Genomic DNA, 21,019 nt, shown 5'->3' with positions numbered 1-21,019 from the left:
GGAAGTTTGACATGCGCAAAATGGTATTGCGGGCCAGATCTCTCAGTTGCATGCAATATTTGCCACTTCTGATTGCTGTTGCCGGATATTGAAAATTTCGTTTCGTTTCGTTTAGACCAAAATTGGGCAGAGCTGAATTTATGATTAGGGAAAATTTTGAATAAGGTGAAAAAATCCGTTTCGTAGGGTTTTCATACCACATTATCTCGTTTAAAAAACCAGTGCCACATCAAATAAAAATCTACGTCACATGTCTTTGAAATCCCGAGAATCCAACCGCAAGGTCTTCAGAAGACTCCTTAGCGTGGCACATCTAGGCTCTAGACAAGAATTGTATCGGGTTACCGATATTTTTTGTCGGTCTCCGTTCCGCAAGCGATTGTCAATCACCTGACCCCTAGATATTGTGAGGCATAGAATGGTTGCACTGTATAGAACAGTATATTTGAGTGGTTTTCAGCAACACTGTCTGAGCACACTCAAAAAATTCTACACGTCATCATCATGTGTCTCACACTTAATTTTGCGCTTATTGTGAAACACATCCATTTAATGTGTGAATCTTATGCTATGAATCATGCCTGAACACTATGGATTTGAATTGTGACACACTTGGATTCTATGTGCCTCATATGGTGATATCAATAGCTTTGCACATCATAGTTCAATATTCTACAATATTCTACTTTATCGACTTCTACTTTGCCGACTCTAACAATGAATCGTCAAATATATAAACAAAACTGCCAGAGGCCAGAGCTTTCACATATCTTTTTAATGGGTCTGATTTGGGATTCGATCATGGACTGTTGAGATGTGCTGCTGCCGGAGTCTTCGTTCGATCCCACTATGCCACGGTTGTTCTCATATATGGGGCGGGTTGATAGGATAAAGTCACAACTCTTGTTTTCGATGTTTACCTTTCTGAGCAAGCAATTCACATCGCATTGAAATGCAAAACACTTTAAATCCATCTGTTTTGAACAGTAGTGTGATTCAATGTGCAATACACTTGAATAGATAGTGAAAGATTTTCAACATTTCCAAGTTTGAAACACTAGAAATTAACGTGTATAACACATTGAACCAAGGTGAAATACACTTAAAGTAAATGTGATTGTGCATTTAAAAAATCAAGTGTTTAAACATTTCGATCAAACGTGTGGAATTTTTTGAGTGCACAGCACTATCAACTGTGGCGAACTGGAGAGACTGCGGTGCCGCCGCTGCTGCCAGCGTTGCCAGATATACCGATTTCCAAACTAGATACCGATATACAGATAAGTTTCCTCAGAATACCGATTGTTAAATTTTTATTCCGATTTATACCGTTTTTTTTCTAAATAATCAAAATTATTATTGCGTGCCCGCGCTTAAATTTCGGAAAAAATTCTTGTGAGAGACTTGTATCTTTTCGAATACCTCATATTGTTTGAGCTTTCAAAATTCTAAACAATCATCTCTAAAGATGCCTTATGCTTGACACTCTTTCGACTAATGTTTGCATTTCCTCACCGTTTTTGGCTACCCATCAATCGACAAATAGTCGATTACTTTTTTTCCGGTAATTCCGAGGGTAATTCCTAGGGAATCGAGAAATATTTTTTAACATTTGTTTAACTTCCGGAAGATTTTATTGATTTTTTAACTTCCCTGAATTTTTCTTCCACCTTACCTTAGAAGCTTCTTCAGCCTTCGCTCGAATGATTCTTTCATCTTCTCCCGCCAGTTTTTTTTTACTTTCCCGGAACTTCAAGAATGCTATCAGATTTTTATTGCGGATCCACACTAGCTGCAGGTATATTTAAGAAGTTCTGAAACTTCAAAAAAGTCCAGACTTTTGTGTAAGTTTCGATAAATTAAAGACATTTTCATTAACTTCTGTTAAAATTCGAAAACCCGGAAATTTCAGAAAAGTCCAGTGAACTCCAGTGAACTTAAGGAAACATGATAAATATTTTGGAAACTTACAAGTCCAAAGAACTTCAGGGAAATTTAATGGTTTTCAGTTCCGAAAAACTCAGGCAATTTCCAAAAACTTCAGCAATGTCTATGCAAATTTAGGAATCGTGAGGGAAATTACATGAACATTTTATGGGAAGTTCTATGCTTTTTAATGGCAGTGTGGATAACTTTTAAAAATTAAAAAATCGGGAAGATCAGAGAACTTCAATGCTGATGTTACAATAAATTCAAGAAAATTGTGAGAGCACTTAAGAGATTTCGTAATCTTCAAGAAAGTCCAGAGACCTTCTAAGATGATTAGAGATATTCCGGTAGTCTTATTATAATCAGGGAAGTTCCAAGTGCTTCGAGGATGACCAGAGAACTCCAAAACAGCCCCTAATTTCAGGAAAATTACAAGAATAAGTAAGGAATTTCGAGGAATTATGGAATATTCCTAAGTGCATATGTTCCGAATGTTCCGAAAACTTCATGGAAATTTCGGAGTCTTCAGAGATGTTTATTGAACATCAGGAATGTGTTCTAGATCATTAGAACATCCCTCAGGAATCTCTTTCTGCTGTTTCTTTCGACTATTCTTTAAGCGCTCTGGCTTCCGACTTTCTTCAGATGTTTCTTCCAATCTACCTTAGGAAGTTTCTGCCAGCGTCTCCAGAAAGTTTATTTTGTCTTCTCAAGGAAGTTCAATTAATCCTCCAAGAAATTTCTTTCGTCTTCTTCTGGAAGTTTGACCATAAGCCAAAGGTTTTTTGTTCGACTTCTATTGGAAGGTTTTTCCGAGCTTCTTCTGGCTTTCCCTGGATATGGCTACTTCTGGAAATTTACTTCTGGTTTCCGAAACTTTTCTGGCTTCCTTTGGATGTGACATCCGATTTTTTTCCGATAGTTTATTTAAATTTTCACCGCAAGATTCTCAATTCGTGTCTTGGAAGTTTCCCGGATGTTTTTTCCAGCTTTTCTCGAACCTCATCCAGGAGAGCTTCTTTCTTCTTTCTCTCGATGTTTTTTTCAGCTCCATTCAGAAGCTTTTTCAAACATTCCCCGGAGTTTTCTCTTCCGGAATTTTTCGATCATAGTTCAGAAGCTAAAATTTTGCTTTGATCAACGGTTTTCTCAGTCTTAAAACACTGCAACGACTATGATGTAATCTGCCCGACACTTCGGCCATAGGTTGTGGCTTTTTTTCAAGGGAAAATATTGTTTGTCATTATTGTCAATAGCTTAGTCGTTGTTGTGGCTGATTTTCCATATTTTGGTGTCATTTAATGATATTTAATTAAAAAAACACTACTTGGTCATAATTTTGATCACCACTTGAAGACAACGATAATTTAAAAAATTAAAGTGTGTTTTAAGACTGAGAAAGCCAAACAAAGCAATTCCCCTCAAATCCTATCGTTAAAATTTTCATTTTCAAAAAGGGCAAAAATATAAAATTAAATTAATAGTAAATATCGATAAATACCGATTTTTTAATACCTTTGATACCGATAAGATTTAAAACAATCTGGCATAGCTGGCTGCTGCTCTCGCATTATGCGTCTCATTCGTAGTCAGTCGGTTGAAGGGAATGAGATATACATACAGGAGTGGCACATGAAAGTGTTTGTTTGTGTTTGAGAGCAATACTACGAAACATTTTCGGAGATAAAAGTGATGACGACACTAGAACCAACTCTAGGAACAAAAATCGTGATTGTGACGTCGCTACTTCATTGTCTCCGGTACCTGAAGCTTCGGGTACACGGGACCACACTACCACCCATAAAGTTTGCCCCGCTTACTAATACATCATCAAGTGCATGATGTGGAAGAAGTTCGTCTGAGGAGGTAGAAAATGTGGAAAAGGGTCAGGAAGAAAATGAGTAAATCAGAAGCTCGGATGGGAATCATTGGACAGAGGATGGACATTTTGAAACAGGTCCATATGTCGGATATAGACTAAAATTTTTGGAGAAGGCGGTGGCAGATCTAGCTGGTGAAATGTTAAAACAACACAGCAATGAACCCCCCAAAGTAAACAAGGAAGATGTGCAGTCGAGGAATGACATCCTTGAGTCTCCAACCGATGGTTCGGGAATCCGTTGGGACAACATTCGACCCTTCCTTCAAAACGTTCCCACGAATAGACTATGGGAAGAATGGCGGAAGTTCATAGAAAAATAGCTGCAACTTTGGGCAACGTGAAGGATGCGGCAAGACCAATGAAGGGTTTTTTTTTTCAAAATGAGGATTTGTTTGCTCTTTCTCGACATAGAAAGAGCACCACCGTCAAACTGACATGAATGATCATACTAATTACAAAGAAATTTCTGATCAAAGCTCAAAACTGACATCTGCCGCCGTGTTCGTGGAAAATATTTATCCTAGCCACGAACACGCGTACAGAATTTATGAGTTGGTTCGCGTCTAATCTATTTCTGACAAATTATTTTTATCTAGATAAAACATTTCTATGGTTTTGACAGATGGGATCGCTACACATTTGAATCAGCCGTTATGGATTCTCGATCAAGAGTTCAGTTTATGTTTCATGTCGGTTTGTCGGTGAGAGCACGAGCGGTTTTTTAACATTTGCAACGGTTTTGCTTCCCTTCCGAAAGAAGTCGTAACCAGAGAATTTTCATCTCAGAGAATCTCATCGGTAAGGGTGACTGCTTTCTCACTCCCACGGCTTGTAGTCCTGATGCGATATAATAGTAGTGACTTTAGTGACTACAATTACGGAAATAGTTACCAAATAGTGACTTGTAAATACTAAATAAGTTACCATTTATATGAATTTTAAGAAATTCAAATAAGGTTTGATATTGAAATAAACTTTTTATATCGTGGAACTTAAAATCAAATTCCATAAATTCCTCTAATTTAATCGAATCTCACCACGGAATCTCCTGTGAAGAGCATTTGAAGTGATTTTAATAATTTACTTTTGCTTACGTTATCCATGATGACTAACAAATAGTAATTTCCATTTCGAAATTTATTCTGCGTTCGAAATCTTTAAAATTTTGATATATCTAGATAGATAACTTTCATAATTCGCTAAAAACTTTTCACAGAATTTCTTCAGAATGATCTCAAGAACTTTTTAGAATAATTTGCCTTTTCTTAAACTTAGAGGCAAATAAGCTTTTACAAAAATAATATTGCATTCTTCAAATTCTTTGCAGAACAATCAACAACATTCTTGGAAATAGATTATTTTCGTAGTTGGAAATGCTTGACATCAAATATCAGAATTAAAGTGGACATTTTATACGATAAATGAGGAGCTGATAGTTCCGTTATAGTACGGCAGTGTGAAGTTTGTATATAGAAAGTAGAAAGCGAACAAAGGACAATGTTGATGTATGTACGAATCGGGTAGAGCATCTTCTTTACCAAGCTCATCCGTTCATGAGGGATTGGTGAGGGGTGTTTCCCTCTGCCACCACTGGCAAAAGGGATGATCGCCGATTTGCTCATTGTACCTCCGATGTGCGGAAACAGTTCTATCGATTGTTTCACACTCAAGTCACCATCTGACGTAAACAGCTACCCGAGTCGTGTAAGAATAATCGTGAAATTATTTTAGAACTATCCGCAGAGATCATTTTTTGGATTTTCATAGAATTTTCATCAGAGCTCCCTTAAGAAAAATTTCAGATCAAATTTTGAATTCTTTTCAGAACTCTCGTTAAAATTCACTCTCAGTTATATTGGAATTATGTCCAAAATTGTTTCGGAGCTGAATTTTGCGTCTCTAATAATTTACACAATAATCAAAAGCGACGTTCGTATGTGTTTAGCCAAGTTTAACTATGTGGGTAAACCTGGCTTAAGATTTAAGCGGAGATGAAGAAATCGGTCCTCAGAGCACTTAATTTTACATGAGGCTTTCGTAGTCTGTTCTTTGGTATTCTTCTCTGATATGCCTTGGTATCATCCCTAGAATCCTTTAAAATTCTCTTAAATTAACTTTAGATTTTTTAAAGTTCTTAATCATCCTTGACAGACTTTTGAAAATTGATCACAAACAAATATCTTTGGAAAGTTTCCAAGGTTTATAATTTATTTTCTGGGAAAGGAGGTATATTTTCCCCGATTTTTATTCGGGATTGAAGGCATTTCCCAATAGTTTTCCTGATGTTGTAAAGTTTTGCGGTTCACTGGTCACCCTGGCTAAAATTTCCATTTTTTAACAGATATGTATACTTTGTTAAAAATACTGTAGACTTTCTTAGTTCCAAGTACCCAATTTAAACATTTCGTTGATATTTTTAAATTTCACTGTATTTTCGTACTGAAAAGTGAATTTAGTGACTATTTTTAGGGAAATAGTGACTTTAGTGACTTTTTGATGTAAAAAGTGACTTTTTAGTGACTGGCTTCAAAATAGTGACTTGCTACCAGACCTGCACTCCAGTGTGTCAGGGTTCAATCTCTGGTCACATATTCCTTCGGAAGTGAAGAAAAGCGGTTAGTCGCGGCCCATGTGAGTCGCACTCGATTGCCGTCAGTGGTTAATCACCAATTGGATTCATTAATTTTGAAAAATATATCGATTATTATACGTCATCTGAAAGAACTCCGTTTTCTGAGCACCATGATAGACTTTCATCTCGATTTTTAAACCAAGATTTAAAGCAAAATAATAACTTCACTGTTTGACACGAAACTAACAAATTGATAGCTTGCTCCTATAGATGTTAGTGACGTTTAACACACGCACACTAGCGGGCGTATCACCATAGAGGTAACTCTAAGACTAGAAGGTCCCGAAGAAACGAGCTCAACTTTTTGGCTCAGCTCTGGTACTATCTTCGGTCCCAAGCTAATCGATGCACCCCTCGAAACATAGGGAAATCCACTAACCCCTCATTCTATCTGTCAAACTTTCATAGCGAATCAAAATAAACATAATGTAGTACTAGAATTTCGACTAGAATGGGGTACGTTAATCGATTTGCTTGGGACCAATAGGCTAGTCAAGTAGTGAGCCAATTTAAAATCGTTAGTTTCGTATTGATTGTTGGTATCACCATGTAAAGTTGATTATTATTGTCCTCTGGGTAACTTAATAATGTATGAATTTAGATCGGTCAAATTGAGTTTGACAGCGATTTTTTATATATTTTCCTCAGTTTTTGACTAACACGCTCTATACAAAGGCCTACCGAGGGGCGCTTAGATGGTGCATTTTGCTGATGTAATCGTGCTTATTTAAAATAGTTCCAGTGTACCAAAATATATAATTCCAGATGCTACAAATGGAGATGCCAGATGTTACCAACTTGGATTCCCAACGTTCCCAACAGAAGGGATGAATCAACTATGGAGCAATTCCATTCAAATTGACGATTTAAAAAAAAATCGGCTCCGATTTTGCACCGATTTAGTGTAGAAAAGCGCTAATGAAAAAAAAAATACACTGAAAAATTATTATGCGATTTTTGCAACATTATGAACTTCATTGCTAAAAAATGAAAGTTTTCAAAACTGAACTTTTTGAGAAATTAAATTTTACACAACTTACCTTATTTTTATCATCGAAATAAACAAAAATGATTACAGTTTATATTTTTTACAGAATTGCCAAATGAATATCTAAAATTTTGCTTAAGACACCATATCAATCGAAGAAACCGTTTCGACAATATTTATCGAAGTGACGTAGCGGCTCGAAAACTTTGGTGACGAACCTGCTATTGTATTTTTTCAGTGTACCATATGGCAACACTACTACCAACCGGTGGAAACTGGAGATTTTAAATTGGCTTACTACTTGACTAGCCTATTGGTCCCAAGTACATCGATTAACGTACCCCATTCTAGTCGACATTCTAGTATTACACTATGTTTGTTTTGATTCGCTATGAAAGTGTGACAGTTAAAATGAGGAGTTCGTGGATTTTCCTATGTTTCGAGGGGACCATCGATTAGCTTGGGACCGAAGAGAGTACCAGAACTAAGCCAAAAAGTTGAGCACGTTTGTTCGGGACCTTCTGGTTTTAAAGTTACCTCTATGCTACTACTGGATTGTACTAGCATTTTCACCAAATGTATTAGAATGTTTTGATTCTATCTCTTTCACTCTACTCAAAACTGAAATGCATAAAAAAAATGACAAAATGATACACTCTTTGCACACTGTCAAAGATCATTGCACACAAAATCAACTTTGTTCAAATCAAAACAAAAATACTAGCCCATATGGTGGCTGATGGCACAAGCTTCGAAGAAAATTCTATTACAGCGAACCACATTATTTTAATTAATTATATGATTTGAGTAGTAGCTATATTCAAGATCCGAGAGATGTCGCCCCTTCAGTGGTAGGAAAATCATTTTTGCACTATGGAGAATATCAGAAAATCCACGATTTGTGACTAAACATGTTTTCACAGACGGAAACAAATAAACGAGTGTTTGCCTTATCACCATAGTAATGTACTCGTGCAATTTTTGTGCATCTAAAACTGCCCATAAAGACGATAGTGATTAAAAACTGAAAATTTTCATGCATTTCCAAATGATTTCCTACCATTCCCATACATTCGAAAGTGAATGGCCCTCTGGATGTGGATGATGTCAAAAACAACAAAACACGATTAATTGATTTCTTCGCCAGTTAGTCGTCTGTCACTTCGTTTACGATATTTATATTTAAACTCATTAGTACTATTTTTACACAGGCCCTGTTGGAAAAGTAGTCGTGACCCAATGTGAAAAATTGATAGCATAACATAGCATTTTTACGAAAAAGGAAAAACTGTGCAAAATTTCAGCTAAATTGGAAATGATCGGTCAGGATCGAGCCGCGAGGTCCAGCATCCAAAATTCATCTCCAAACAAAGCAATTCTCCATCGCCACAATGTTTCCCATGTGACACCATCCCATTTCCAGTGAAAAAGCAACACGTTGACCTTTCCGAATCAGTGGAGGCCAATTAATACCCACGACAACGTGCGCTTCACCACCGGTATCGCCACAAATTCCCTCTCGTAGCGTGCAAGTACGCCATTCATTAGCCAAACCGGTATGAAAAGGTACCCACCAGTGACTTTCACCCACAGCTGTCAGATTCTGAGACAGGGGGTGCGCCAACCACTGACTACCGCCACCGCTACCACCACCACCACCACCACAACCGCATGTAGCGTACTGACATCGTACATTGTACCCACCAATATGGATCGATTATAATTATTCAAACATCCTGCCCGGCAGCATAAATCACAATGCTACTGCTGCTGGTCTCAGAATGCAATGCGGTTGAAGTGTACATCATATTTAGTTGCCAGCAACAAAGTAACGCCCGGCTGTGGGTGCTGCATGCATTTGCCTGCCTCCAAATAAGCCGTAAACTATCTGCCGTTTAGTGCAACAAAGTCAGTCTCGTGCACTTGCACACATGCACGCTTGCATGTGTACGATCGCACGCCTACTGAGTGCGATTAGAAAAACGCGAGGGGTGATTCGCGAGTGCTGAAGTTCGTCGGCTTGTCTAAATGTGAGTGAAGTGACGTTACATCTCTGGATCGGTAGTATTCTAAAAATATTCACATCGCTACTAGAATACAGCCCTTGTAGTGTAGTGACGATGACGACAAAAGAGTAGTAAAATAGCAGCGATAGTCGTGTGGTTGGTTGTAATTGTCGGGCGAGTAGGCAAATAGTTTTCTGTTGAGGCTGGTCAGGCCTTCATTACATTCATTTCTAGTTTGCTGCCGTGGTGGAGGAATGCCGGTTGGTGATGTTTACCAGTCACTAGCAGCGAGTGGTCAAAGATTACGCAACATTGTTGTTATTCTTTTGAGTGGGGTGTTTGTTTATCACGCCGCAGTACGGAGTACGGGAGACTTCCTGGTTCGGCTTCTGGAAGCGATTAGAACGGTTCCCTTTCACTTTAACCGTTTACGTGGCAGCCACTTTGATGTAAATGTCATAAATCCGAAAGGATTAGAAATTAGCCGCCGAAGCAGACTTCCTCAATCGTCATCATACTGTGAGACTAGCTGTCAGATCATGTTCTAGCGGTCGCCGTCGACACGAGACTCGCGTGACATAAAAAAATGCCGATTCTGACAGGTCTAACGAAGCGCACAAATTGACACGAAGTTTTGCACTTGACTACAGAGTTATTACCGAGGGGCAATTCACTGCTCTCGGGAATGAATCGAAAATACGTTAATAAAAAAAATACACAAAAATTCATCATTACTCGTCATTATTCAAAAAAATGCAAAAAAATACAAAATTCGGAAAAAAAATACAAAAATATTCGACGAATAATAAAAATACACGATAATTCGTCATTTGCACGAAAAAATCGAAAATATGTACAATCAAAATGCTGAATTCGAACAAAATGCGTAAATTTATTATTTTGTGTTTTAATCCGAGCTTGAATCACACAACAATGCATTAATGAGTACAATTTCGCCCATTTTTAAGAAAAGTGCCTTAAATCATTTATTAAATAAAAAAAAACATTTTGAGTAGTTGTGAGCCACAAATAAGTAACGATAATTCATTAATGCGTAATGTAACAAATGTAGCGTAATGTAACAGATGCTTATTAATGCGTAATGAGCGAGGTAAGGGGCTGTTCATAATCTACGTAGACAATTAAGGGGGGGATGGCAATTATTCGCGGCCCATACAAATTTTAAAAATTTTGTCGGGACATTTGTCTACGCAGCTTTATAAGGGGGGGGGGGGGGGGGGCGAGGAAACCCAAAAAAACTGTCTACGTAGTTAATGAGTTAAGCCTCTTTTCTTTAAAATGGGTGAAATTCTACTCATCAGTGGGTATTTTAAAGTTCACGTGTGTTGTGCATTTGTCAAACAAAACGTCAACATTGTGAGTTTGATCCGTTTGATCCTCGGTTTGAGTGGTAAACATAAACACTGAAATGACAGAATACACTTATATCTGATTTTCAATACATTAATGCATAAAAATACACTTTTATTTTTCTAATACACAAAAAAATACATATATTCAAAAAATACAAAAAAATACATTATTACACAAAATACACGTTTATTCGATAAAAAAAATACTTCAATACGTTCATCAATACGTTGGCCTGAATCGAAAATACACAAGTGAATCGCCCCTCGGTTATTACCACTGCCGACCGCTGACAGCGGGAAATTTGATATTTTTACAACCGCGAGAGGGGGCCTCCCTTAGCTCAGTCGGTAAATGCGCAGCTATAAAGCAATACCAAGCTGGGGGTGGCTGGGTTCGATTCCCGGTCCGGTTCGGGTTGATACAATACTAGACTTATATAGCTCTCAATTATAACAACAGCGGAAGCGCTCAAAGGAACAATAAGTTGAGAGCTGACGTATAGTCTCAGTAGGGACGTAATAAAGCCAAAGAAGAAAAAACTCGCGGAGAAGACTGCCTTCGGCCGTTCGAGGTAGGCGTTGCAATATGATATTCGACCTAAATTTGCGCTGCTCGGGCCGCGGTCGCCGGAGAGGCACATTTTGCTGTCGAAGCAATCCAAGAATGATTAGGAATACGGTTAGCCTACTAAGCTGCGGTGGTCTGCCGAAGGAAAAAAAAAATGCTATAAAATAAACAAGCTTACCTTGATCGAATAGGAGTTTATCCGTTGCCGGGGTAGCATGTTGAATGAGGAAAAATCCAGTCGTCGGGAGAAGATGCCATTGGCGCCAGATGTCGCCCTGTGCGGGAGAAAGAGAAAATGTCAAAAAAAGGGTTAATGTATGTGTGTTGATTTATTTATGAGTGATAAACATGAGCGATGGGTGAGTTTTTTCGACAAAATATCAATTATTCATTGAAGTTCCAACCGCGTTCCGGACCGGAGCAGAGGTGTGTCTCGTGTGCCGATTGAGTAAATATTTTTATCGCCCGGTATAGGTAGATAAGCGGTTGTTTGGTAAACAACATCGTCGCTTTATCGATGGGTGCGCGATGGAATGTTTCAACCCGTGCCACAAAGTCAAAGTTGATGAACTGTTGCAAAGCGAGCATTTCAAGGTTTCCTCCTCATCGGGCAGCTGCACCAACAAGGGTCTATTCAATAGGAAACAACTCAACACCTACGCCCAAGCACAGCTCCGTCGGCTAGCTTGACCTAGTCCAGTTACAGCTCTCATATAGACAGCCAATTATCGTCACGAAGCGACAATTAGGCTTAGGTATCTAACAAGACGTGCGGAGATGACGGTGATCAGGGAAAAAAAACTTTCATTGACTCCCACTTTTTCCGCGACCTAGGTCACGAATTACACCTAATCCCAACACCGCGCGATGACGCCGTGTCGGTCACGAACTTCTCTGCCTTGGCATTTTTGCAGGCCGAGAATGTCACTTGATTTACAGCAAAACTAGTCTGCACAGCGCCAACTGGAGGCTACCGGTACGATTATTTAATTTCTCGAGGCAATAGATCACTGCTGCACTCTGGCGACACGGCTGACTCAACGGAAAACCGATTCAGATAGGAATGATCCGATTGTCGCCCCCTTTTTCCTATGAACACTTTAGCGTGCGCGGCTAGACATTTGTGGAACGAACGACAGGGCTGTCTATGGCCTGAAAAAGAACGACAACCACTCGATATCCAATTCAATAAATTTGACTTTTCACACTTGAGCTGAATCTCTGCCAAAACGAAAGTCATGACTTTACGTTTTTGTCGATTTTCGGGCAACGCGGAGGATGCTCATCTCAGCTGTCATCGACGACATTCTGACGTGTGCATATAGTGTGCGATCTCCGATTGCCATGCATGGTGGAGCATCAGAAGAAGGGGTGAGTGTTGGGATTTCCATTTTTAGAATCGGTCTTGGAAGGATTTTTTTCTTTTTTTCGTTTCATTTCTTCACAGTTGGTCCTGTTGCTTTTTGCGCTCGTTTGGGGAAGCGTGAGAAAAAACGAACTCGCCGAGAATCTAAGCGTAAACAAATAAAAAGAAGTGGCCCGGCGCGTCCCATGTGTGTGCGGTGGCAGTCAGATGTGAACATTCATCATACCGGCGATGGTTGATGTGCTGCGAAGAATATGGAAGAGGAGTCGCTTTGGGAAAGCGACGCGTGGAGTTGGGAGTTTTGATAGAATTTTAAAGAAGGGTAAAGGCCGTTACTTAAAGAAAAATGCTACAAGATCAGAACAACCCTTTTACCGCCCGACCTTGTGAATGGCAATCGTCTCAACTGAAAGAAGCCGGCATGTGATTCCATTACTGAAGAAAACTTCATTCACCGAACACGCAGACCTAATACAACTTCTAGTGGGATGGTTCCAGACAAGCTTTTTCAGCCACCCACTCACCACCAACAGCAGAATCTTCCGTCTTGCCGTTGTGCGCCGTGAGCGGCGATGCAAAAACTTGAAAATGGCTAAATTTATTACAGAAAATCAAATGATTAATGGTCTTGTAACAATAGATTCATTCCGTTGCTGCGCTGCTGGTGCTGTTGCTCCTGGAACTTGGGAGGATTGTGTTGCACAAGGTAGGACGGCAGGATAGGAAGATGACGGCGGCAGAAAATGTGTATGGGAAAAGTTGCAAGTTTCTGGTGGTTGTGTAGCCAGCCTGGACCAGCGCTTGTGTTAATGGCCGCTTAATTACACTTTATGGCGAGTGTGTTGCGGTCGTCTGCTCTAGGAAGATGAATGTCTTGAAAGGAAGTGACGATTGATGGTTTCGGTATTTTCGGGTGGACAAGAATGGGTCGGATTGCTGCTGGCGATGAAATTCAAGCTCTGCCGGGAGGTTATTGCTTTCAGTCAAGGATTAGCAGTTGATCTCGGCTGGATAAGTACTAGTTAAGTATGGCCTTTCGGGTTGTGCGGCATGGATGGACCGGTATGCGGTAGGTTCGGTGGCATATTATGATTATATAAAGCTATATTGACGGAAAAAGCTATAAATGGGTAATTCCAGCCCAAGTGTATACAAAGTTTTTAAGATTAATGGCACCGATTTCAAGCAAACTTTGCCAAAATGGAGCTTTAGGTAGTGATGAAACATCACTAGAACTATTCCACAGCCGCAGACAGTAATGAGCAATGGCGGACGCACACCTTTTGCCTGTAGATTTGAAGACATACTTCAAATCTCGGCATACATCGTACGAGTTAGGCAAAAGGTGTGCGTTTGACTTTGTACTGTCGCATTAATCGCCCTTCGCTCATTTCGACTTCTATTCAATTTTCATACTGCCGTACTTCTAACGAAACTATCTACCTATCCTCTTCTAAAGCCCATTCTCTAGCTAATAAATTATCACACTTGTCATGTTAAATAGTATTTACAACCAACTCTGAAAATCGCAAACTTCGCGTATGAAGTAACATAAAACACTCTGAATGAATGTACAATGATTTAGGGTCTCCCAAACAACGTCAAAGTGTAGTGATAACACCTGACAACGCACCGCTTCCAAAGTCCTTCCTTTAAGGTTTCGTTGAAGGCGTGGAAGGATTTGTGCGACACTGTATCCTGATATTCGAGTAGGTTCTCGTAGCATGCGAAGACGGGTGACCATTCTTCAAAATTCCCAGCGAAGGTCGGTTGTTCCTTCTTAACAACTTGTCACTCTGAATCTCAACTTAGAGTCAGCGAAGAGTCATCAAACAGATTGCTAGGGTTTGTTGGTTGAAACACGCTCACTTGAGGATTCCCCGTTTACCTACATTGTACCAAAACATCATCCTCTGTTCGAATTGAACATTAATACGGGAAGCGAACGGACCTCAGTTGAAATACGTAATGCTCTCTGTAGAATGGTTGTCATTCCAAATTGAAATGCATATGGTATTGGTTCAGTCCCATAACGCAAATCAGCCAAAACGATGATGCAAATAATTCTATAGAACGTCATTTGCTGATCTGAGCTGTCAAACGAGGTGGAAACATAGCCATCGCTATCAGAGGTGGTACCAACGTTACCAGATTATTTTAAAGCTTATCGGTATCAAAGGTTTTAAAAAATCGGTAATAATCGGTATTTACTATTCTAATTAATTTATTTTATTTTTTGCCGTTTTTGAAAGCGAAAATTTTATTTTTTGGACTATGATCGAATTTTTCCGGAAGCAAACTCCGGGAAATGTTTGAATTAGCTTCTGAAGGAAGCTGAAAAACACATGCAGAGAAAGAAGAAAGAAGCTCTCCTTGTCGAAGTTTGAGGAAAGTTCTTAGATAAGTTGGAAAAACATCCGGGGAAGACAAGAATTGATTCGAAAATTTAAAGAACTAATCGAAAAAAAACAATCGTTTGTCACATACAAAGGAAACCATCACAGTTTCGGAATTAGGAAGTAAATTCCTGATGTAGCCATTTCCAGGGGAAGCCAGAAGAAGCTAGAAAAAACCTTCCAATAGAAGCTCGAAAAAACGTATGGTTTATGGACAAACTTCCAGAAAAAGAAGAAGAAAGAAACTTCTGGAAGAAGTTTAATTGAACTTCCTGGAGAAGTCGGAAGAAACTTCCTGGAGAAGCTGGCAAAAACTTCCTAAGGTAGATTGGAAGAAACTTCTGCAGAAAGTCGGAAGCTAGAGCGCTTACGGAACATTCGAAAGAAACAAGGACATAATTCCGAAAGAAAGAGTATTTTGGGGTATGTTCTAATGATCCAGCAAATTTTCCTGAATTGGAATATTCCTAAAATGCACTTAGAAATATTACATAATTTCATGGTATTCTTAAAAGTTCTTGCAATTTTCCTGAAGTAAATGAGGCTGTTTTAAAGTTCTCTGATAATCCAAGTACTCCAAGTACTCAGAACTTCCATAATCAAGGCTACCAGAATATCTTTAATCATCTTTGAATGTCTCTGGACTTTCTTGAAGGTTACGAAATTTCTTAAGTGCTCTCATAATTTGCTTGAATTTATAGTAACATTAGCATTAAAGTTCTCTGATCTTCGCGATTTTTTTTTAATTGTAACTGCCATTAAAAGGCATGGAACTTCCCATAAAATGTTCTCACAATGTTCTAATGTTTATGTAACTTTCCTTACGTTTCCTTAATTTGCATGAGCCCCTCGGAACATTGCTGAAGTTTTCGGAAATTGCCTGAGTTTCTTGGAGCTCCTTGAAATTAATTGACCGATTGTTTCTCGAGTCATGGGTAGCCGAAAACGGTGAGGAAATGGAAACATTATTCGAAGGAGTATCAAGCATAAGACATTTTTAAAAACTATTTTGTTTAATTCTGAAGGCTCAAAAAATTGAGATTTTCAAAAAGATCCGAGTCTCTCACAATAATTTTCTACAAAAATTGAGCGCGGGCCATAATAATTTTGATTATTTAAAAAAATCGATATAAAATTTTAAAAATCGGTATTCTGAGGAACCTTATCTGTATATCGGTATCTAGTTCGGAAATCGGTATATCTGGCAACGCTGGGTGGTACAAACAGTGGTAAAGCGTGAAACCGAAGATTGTCTATTTTGTGGTGGAGGAAGTTTCCTTTACCAACAAACGATGGCTTTTCAATATGGAAATGTAAACAATTATAAATCTTATTTCAAGCATTTGCAAGCCATCCTTTTCTAAAATTGTTGTCCTCCGAGCGCTGCACGTGTGTCTTCTTCGTTACTTTGAAGTTTGCAGGTGAGGGATGCGGTTCAATTTTTCAGATTTATAAAACTGAGTCTTCTCATATTTCAATGCTAGTTCAACGCTTATCTACGGTTTCGCTTTACATGGCCTCACGCAGATCAATAGTGTTTTGAATAGGATTGTCCCAAAAATAATCGTACACTGGATTTCCGTCGAGCCGACTATGTTGCGATTAGTGTTGCTATTTCCGGTATCGACTGGCGATCATTAGAATTAGCTGGATGTGTTGACGATGCCGTTGAATATTTCAAACAAATGATTTGGGAATTTATGGCTGATTTTGTACCTACTGCCCGCCCCGCACCAAAGCCACCGTGGTCTAACGGTCACTTGCGTCGACTGAAACGGTAACAGGGCTAAATCGCTACGAAGATAGGGTTAACTACCCCATTGCCGGCCTATCAAGCACAACCCGCACTTAGTCTTTCTTAATCTAGCGCAGTTTAGCACCAAACGGAATGTTATTGTTACAGATGGCTTCCAAATTCATTTACCTTTCCGTATGTACCGTAAGATTTGATAAAGAGAAAACAATCATTGAGATATTGTCAAAAGTCTAACACTGCTTCTTGACGCCAAACTCGGCCTACGGATTCTAAACTCGGCCTAACGCATTGAAACACCATTGAAACGCCAATGAATTCACTACGGCCTATCGGATGAAGATAAAACATGATTCGGTCGGAGCGCTTGTTTTGTTTTTGGGAATAATAGGTGCAGACCTTCATAACACGCGTGCTCATTGACTTCGTTCGGTAGCTTATTAACTGAAGTATCGTACCAAACGCATAATTGACTTGTTAACTCTGAAATCATGGATTTATTTGAAATTTTCTGCTCGATAGGCCCAAAATGGGCGGTTAGGCCGAAGTAGTTCTCTACCCTACTGCCAAAATCGTTCGTACATTACGAAGCAGGAGTTCAACCGCACAAGTAACGACTATAAGATATGCAAAAGATTCCTGTATCGACGGTATGTCTTCCGTACGCAATCATCTCTTCGCAGAAATCCGAAGCGTTTCTGGTCGTTTGTAAACTCTAAAAAGAACAAAGTCGGTTTGCCATTGTCAGTTCATCTCGGTGAGCAAACTGTCGCCTTTTTGCTCAAAATTTGATAAGTTCGTTCAATGGATCTTCGGCCTAACCAAATCAAGTCACGATTGCTATAAGCGATTCTCCAACAGATGCATTTGAGCTCCATCCGTTTCACATCAGTGAACATACGTCAATTTAGCTCTCCTGCGTCCGTCCTGAAGCTGTATTCGGAGTCGTTGCTCACTCCCTTGGTGATGTTATTTAATCTGTCACTACAGGAGATTACATTTCCTGAGGCGTTGAAATGTCCAGAATTACAGAGGCATCACATAACTTTGTTGCTGCTCCAAAGTATTCGAGATCATCATCAATGAGGCGCTCTTCAGCTCTTGTAAAAATTACTTCTCCACGGCTCAGCATGGATTCTACCCAAAACAGTCAGTTACAACCAATTTGAACCAAGGTTGCAAATACTCATTTCAGCTAAAATAATGTTTTTCGGAATAATAAAACCAAAAGATGGTATGGTGGCATGTTTAACTTGTAACTTACAAGAAGAGGTTACAAAGTATGCGTTTGAAACATAAAACCTGTAAATTTTGCTTTCTATGTGTCACAATCAGCGATTTTCTGATCGCTGAGTGAGTGAGTGAGTGAGTGAGTTTGTGAAAAATCGCTGATTGTGACTCTCATTAAGTGAAATAAACAGGTTTAATATGTCAAACACATTCTTTGCAACCTCTTCTTGTATCCTACCAATTCAAAATTTGATCATGGCATCTAATTATTTCATAATTTAGAAAAACATTGTTTAAGCTGAAATGAGTATTTGCAACCTTGATTTGAACGTATTCGTGTCGCTCTGTGTTCGGACAATGAACTCTGGCGGACAAATCGACGCGGTTTACACTGATCTCAAGGCTGCATTTGACCGAGTAGACCTCAACATTCTTTTGAGCAAGCTTGAGAAACTCGGAGTGTCTGGTACCTTCATCTCTTGGTTCATATCTTACCTTACGAACCGTTCGCTTTGCGTTAAGATTGGAGCTTCTCGTTCTGAAGTGTTCACGAACGTTTCCGGCGTTCCTCAAGGAAGTAATCTGGGATCCCGTTTGTATTCGCTTTTCGTCAACGAGATTTCGTGTCTACTTGACGATATCAATTGCATCGCTGATTGTGAGGAGTTGCAGCTGATTGTGGATCGTATGCAGAGTTGGTGCTCCTGTAATTTCTTGACGCTCAGCATCAACAAGTGCAATGTGATATCATTTCAACGCAAACAAAACACGATAATATTTGATTATTCCATTTCCGGGCAACCATTAGAGAGAATTAGCCAGGTCAAAGATTTGGGAGTAACACTCGACTGTGAATTGACCTTCAAACCGCACTACAATGACATCCTGACTAAAGCTAACAGGCAGCTTGGCGCTTTATTGTTCGATAGTACGTTCAATCTTAGTGTATATTGCTGTCATCTGGTGCCCATACCAAGCATGCTGGATAGCCAGATTTGAGAGTGTACAGAGAAAGTTTGTTCGCTACGCGCTTCGTCATCTGCCTTGGCGTGACATGGCTAACTTGCCGTCTTACGTGGATCGCTGTCTTCTGCTTGGAATTGACACCTTAGAACAAAGAAGACGGAACGCTCAAGCTGTGTTTGCTGCTAAGATCATTACCAGCAAGATTGATTCCCTCGAATTACTTCGGCAGCTTTTCTTTTACGCACCTGAGAGAGTGATTAGACAGCGTAATATGGGCAGTATGGGTTGAATGAACCTATTCGAGCCGCTGCTAATGCATTTAATGACGTCTATGCATTGTTTGACTTTAATGTGCCGTTAACTGTTTTATTAGAAGACTGTCCTGAATTACAACGTGTCCTGTTTTTGTTTGAATTATACTTTTTTAATTCATTAAGACAACCATATGTCAGATGAATCATTGGAACAATAAATAAATAAATAAATAAGCTCGAGGACCTTTCCAAAATTCAAGGGTAATTTGCAAAGTTAAGAAAACATCATTTGACTTCAGACGAAGTGGGTGGCCAGGTGGTCAAAATGTCATGTGGTCAAATTTCATAAAATTTTGAGACCCTTCGACCCACTTTGCCCATTGATAAAAAAAATCCCATTTTTTTAGAAATCTTGAACTTGATAGAAATTAGAGCTGAATGGAAAATTGTAGCAAATCTCCGAGCCGGTAAACGTTTTAAAACTCCGTAGACTGTACTAACAAGAATTTTAAAATTTAGAGTTTTAAGAAACTTTTTATGATTATGAGACTTTGACATATGTATAGAGTCCAAGGCAATGACATTGTTTTCAATATTTTTGACTCAAATTTTGTTTGTGATCCTGGAATCAAAAAAATATAAACATTTTTTTCTCGACTGAGAAAAATTCTCAATATGATGGATTTGAAAAAGTTTTCAAGATCCATGATTCGAACAAAAATAAACCATTTTAATCGGTTCTGGGAGATTTTCTAAGCTTTGGGACCAGGAAATATTTTCAGGTTTCATACAACTTAAAGAATATTCCTAATTGATAGGAAAATATAAAAAGAATGTAAGTGTTAATTTCAAACCAAAATTGCCGCTGAGAATCCCTTAAAAAATTCTTGTAAAAGTTGTAAAGAGTTCTTGGTAGAATTCCAACATAATTCTGAGATGAAGTCCTGAGGAATTTTCTGATAAATTCCTTGTATTTCTGGGGAGAAGAAATGAAGTTCCGGACTGAATTCCTATGTTATTCTTGAAATAGTTTCAAAGGAGTTGTGTGGAGAAGTTCAAGAAGAATTTGATGAGATTAGACTGATGCAAAGTTTGAAAAGTACCCTCCACAGTGCTCAAACGGCTCCAAATCGGGTCTTGAATAGCCTCCCAAAATTAAAACTCATTTGCTAAGAAACTGATTGGGCAAAAACCATTTTAAGTTTATGTAGAAATTACTATGGGAAAACCAAACTATTGGTTCATTGTCTTCTAGCCTTTTTCCATATTATTCTGTTAACAAGTTCTATTGCTATTCTTATGAAAAATTTTCTCAGCTTCAACTTTGCACAAGATCGTTTGTCAGACAAGTGTCAAACTAATTAGTTATTAATTATTTAAGAGATTGATAATCTTATGACATGATTAGGCCGCTGCATTATGAGCAACACTGTTTTCTGTGACATAGTAGCCATGATTTTTGTCCTCTATTTTTCGCGCTAGAAACACCAATGTTGCCTACTGAAAAGTTGATTGAGCATAATCAAAAGACATCTCCAGAACAACATGTGAAAAGGGCATACAAGCTTTTTGTAAACAAACCTTTGTAGGCCCTTTTCTCACCAACCGAGGGTCGCCCACGCAAAAAAGCAATATCATCGGGAAGGGGAAAGTGTCCCCAACCCGGTGATGTTAAA

The 21,019-nt window shown here is 38.9% G+C and overlaps 1 protein-coding gene across 1 annotated transcript in view; it reads right to left on the bottom strand.

Annotated features, from left to right (window-relative positions):
• Window positions 1-21,019, bottom strand: part of LOC135696833 (headcase protein-like) — a 396,033-nt gene that overhangs the window by 270,312 nt on the left and 104,702 nt on the right. The window contains exon 2 of the mRNA XM_065216348.1: window positions 11,557-11,653. Coding sequence (XP_065072420.1) covers window positions 11,557-11,653 — 97 coding nt within the window. The remainder of the gene's footprint in view (window positions 1-11,556; window positions 11,654-21,019) is intronic.

This window comes from Ochlerotatus camptorhynchus, unplaced genomic scaffold (genome assembly GCF_037179485.1).
Source record: "Ochlerotatus camptorhynchus isolate MF236.1 unplaced genomic scaffold, CSIRO-AGI_Acam_v1.1 ptg000062l, whole genome shotgun sequence".
Lineage (NCBI taxonomy): Eukaryota > Metazoa > Arthropoda > Insecta > Diptera > Culicidae > Ochlerotatus > Ochlerotatus camptorhynchus.
The sequence above is the reverse complement of the archived record's forward strand: the minus strand, read 5'-3'. Positions and strand labels throughout refer to the sequence as shown.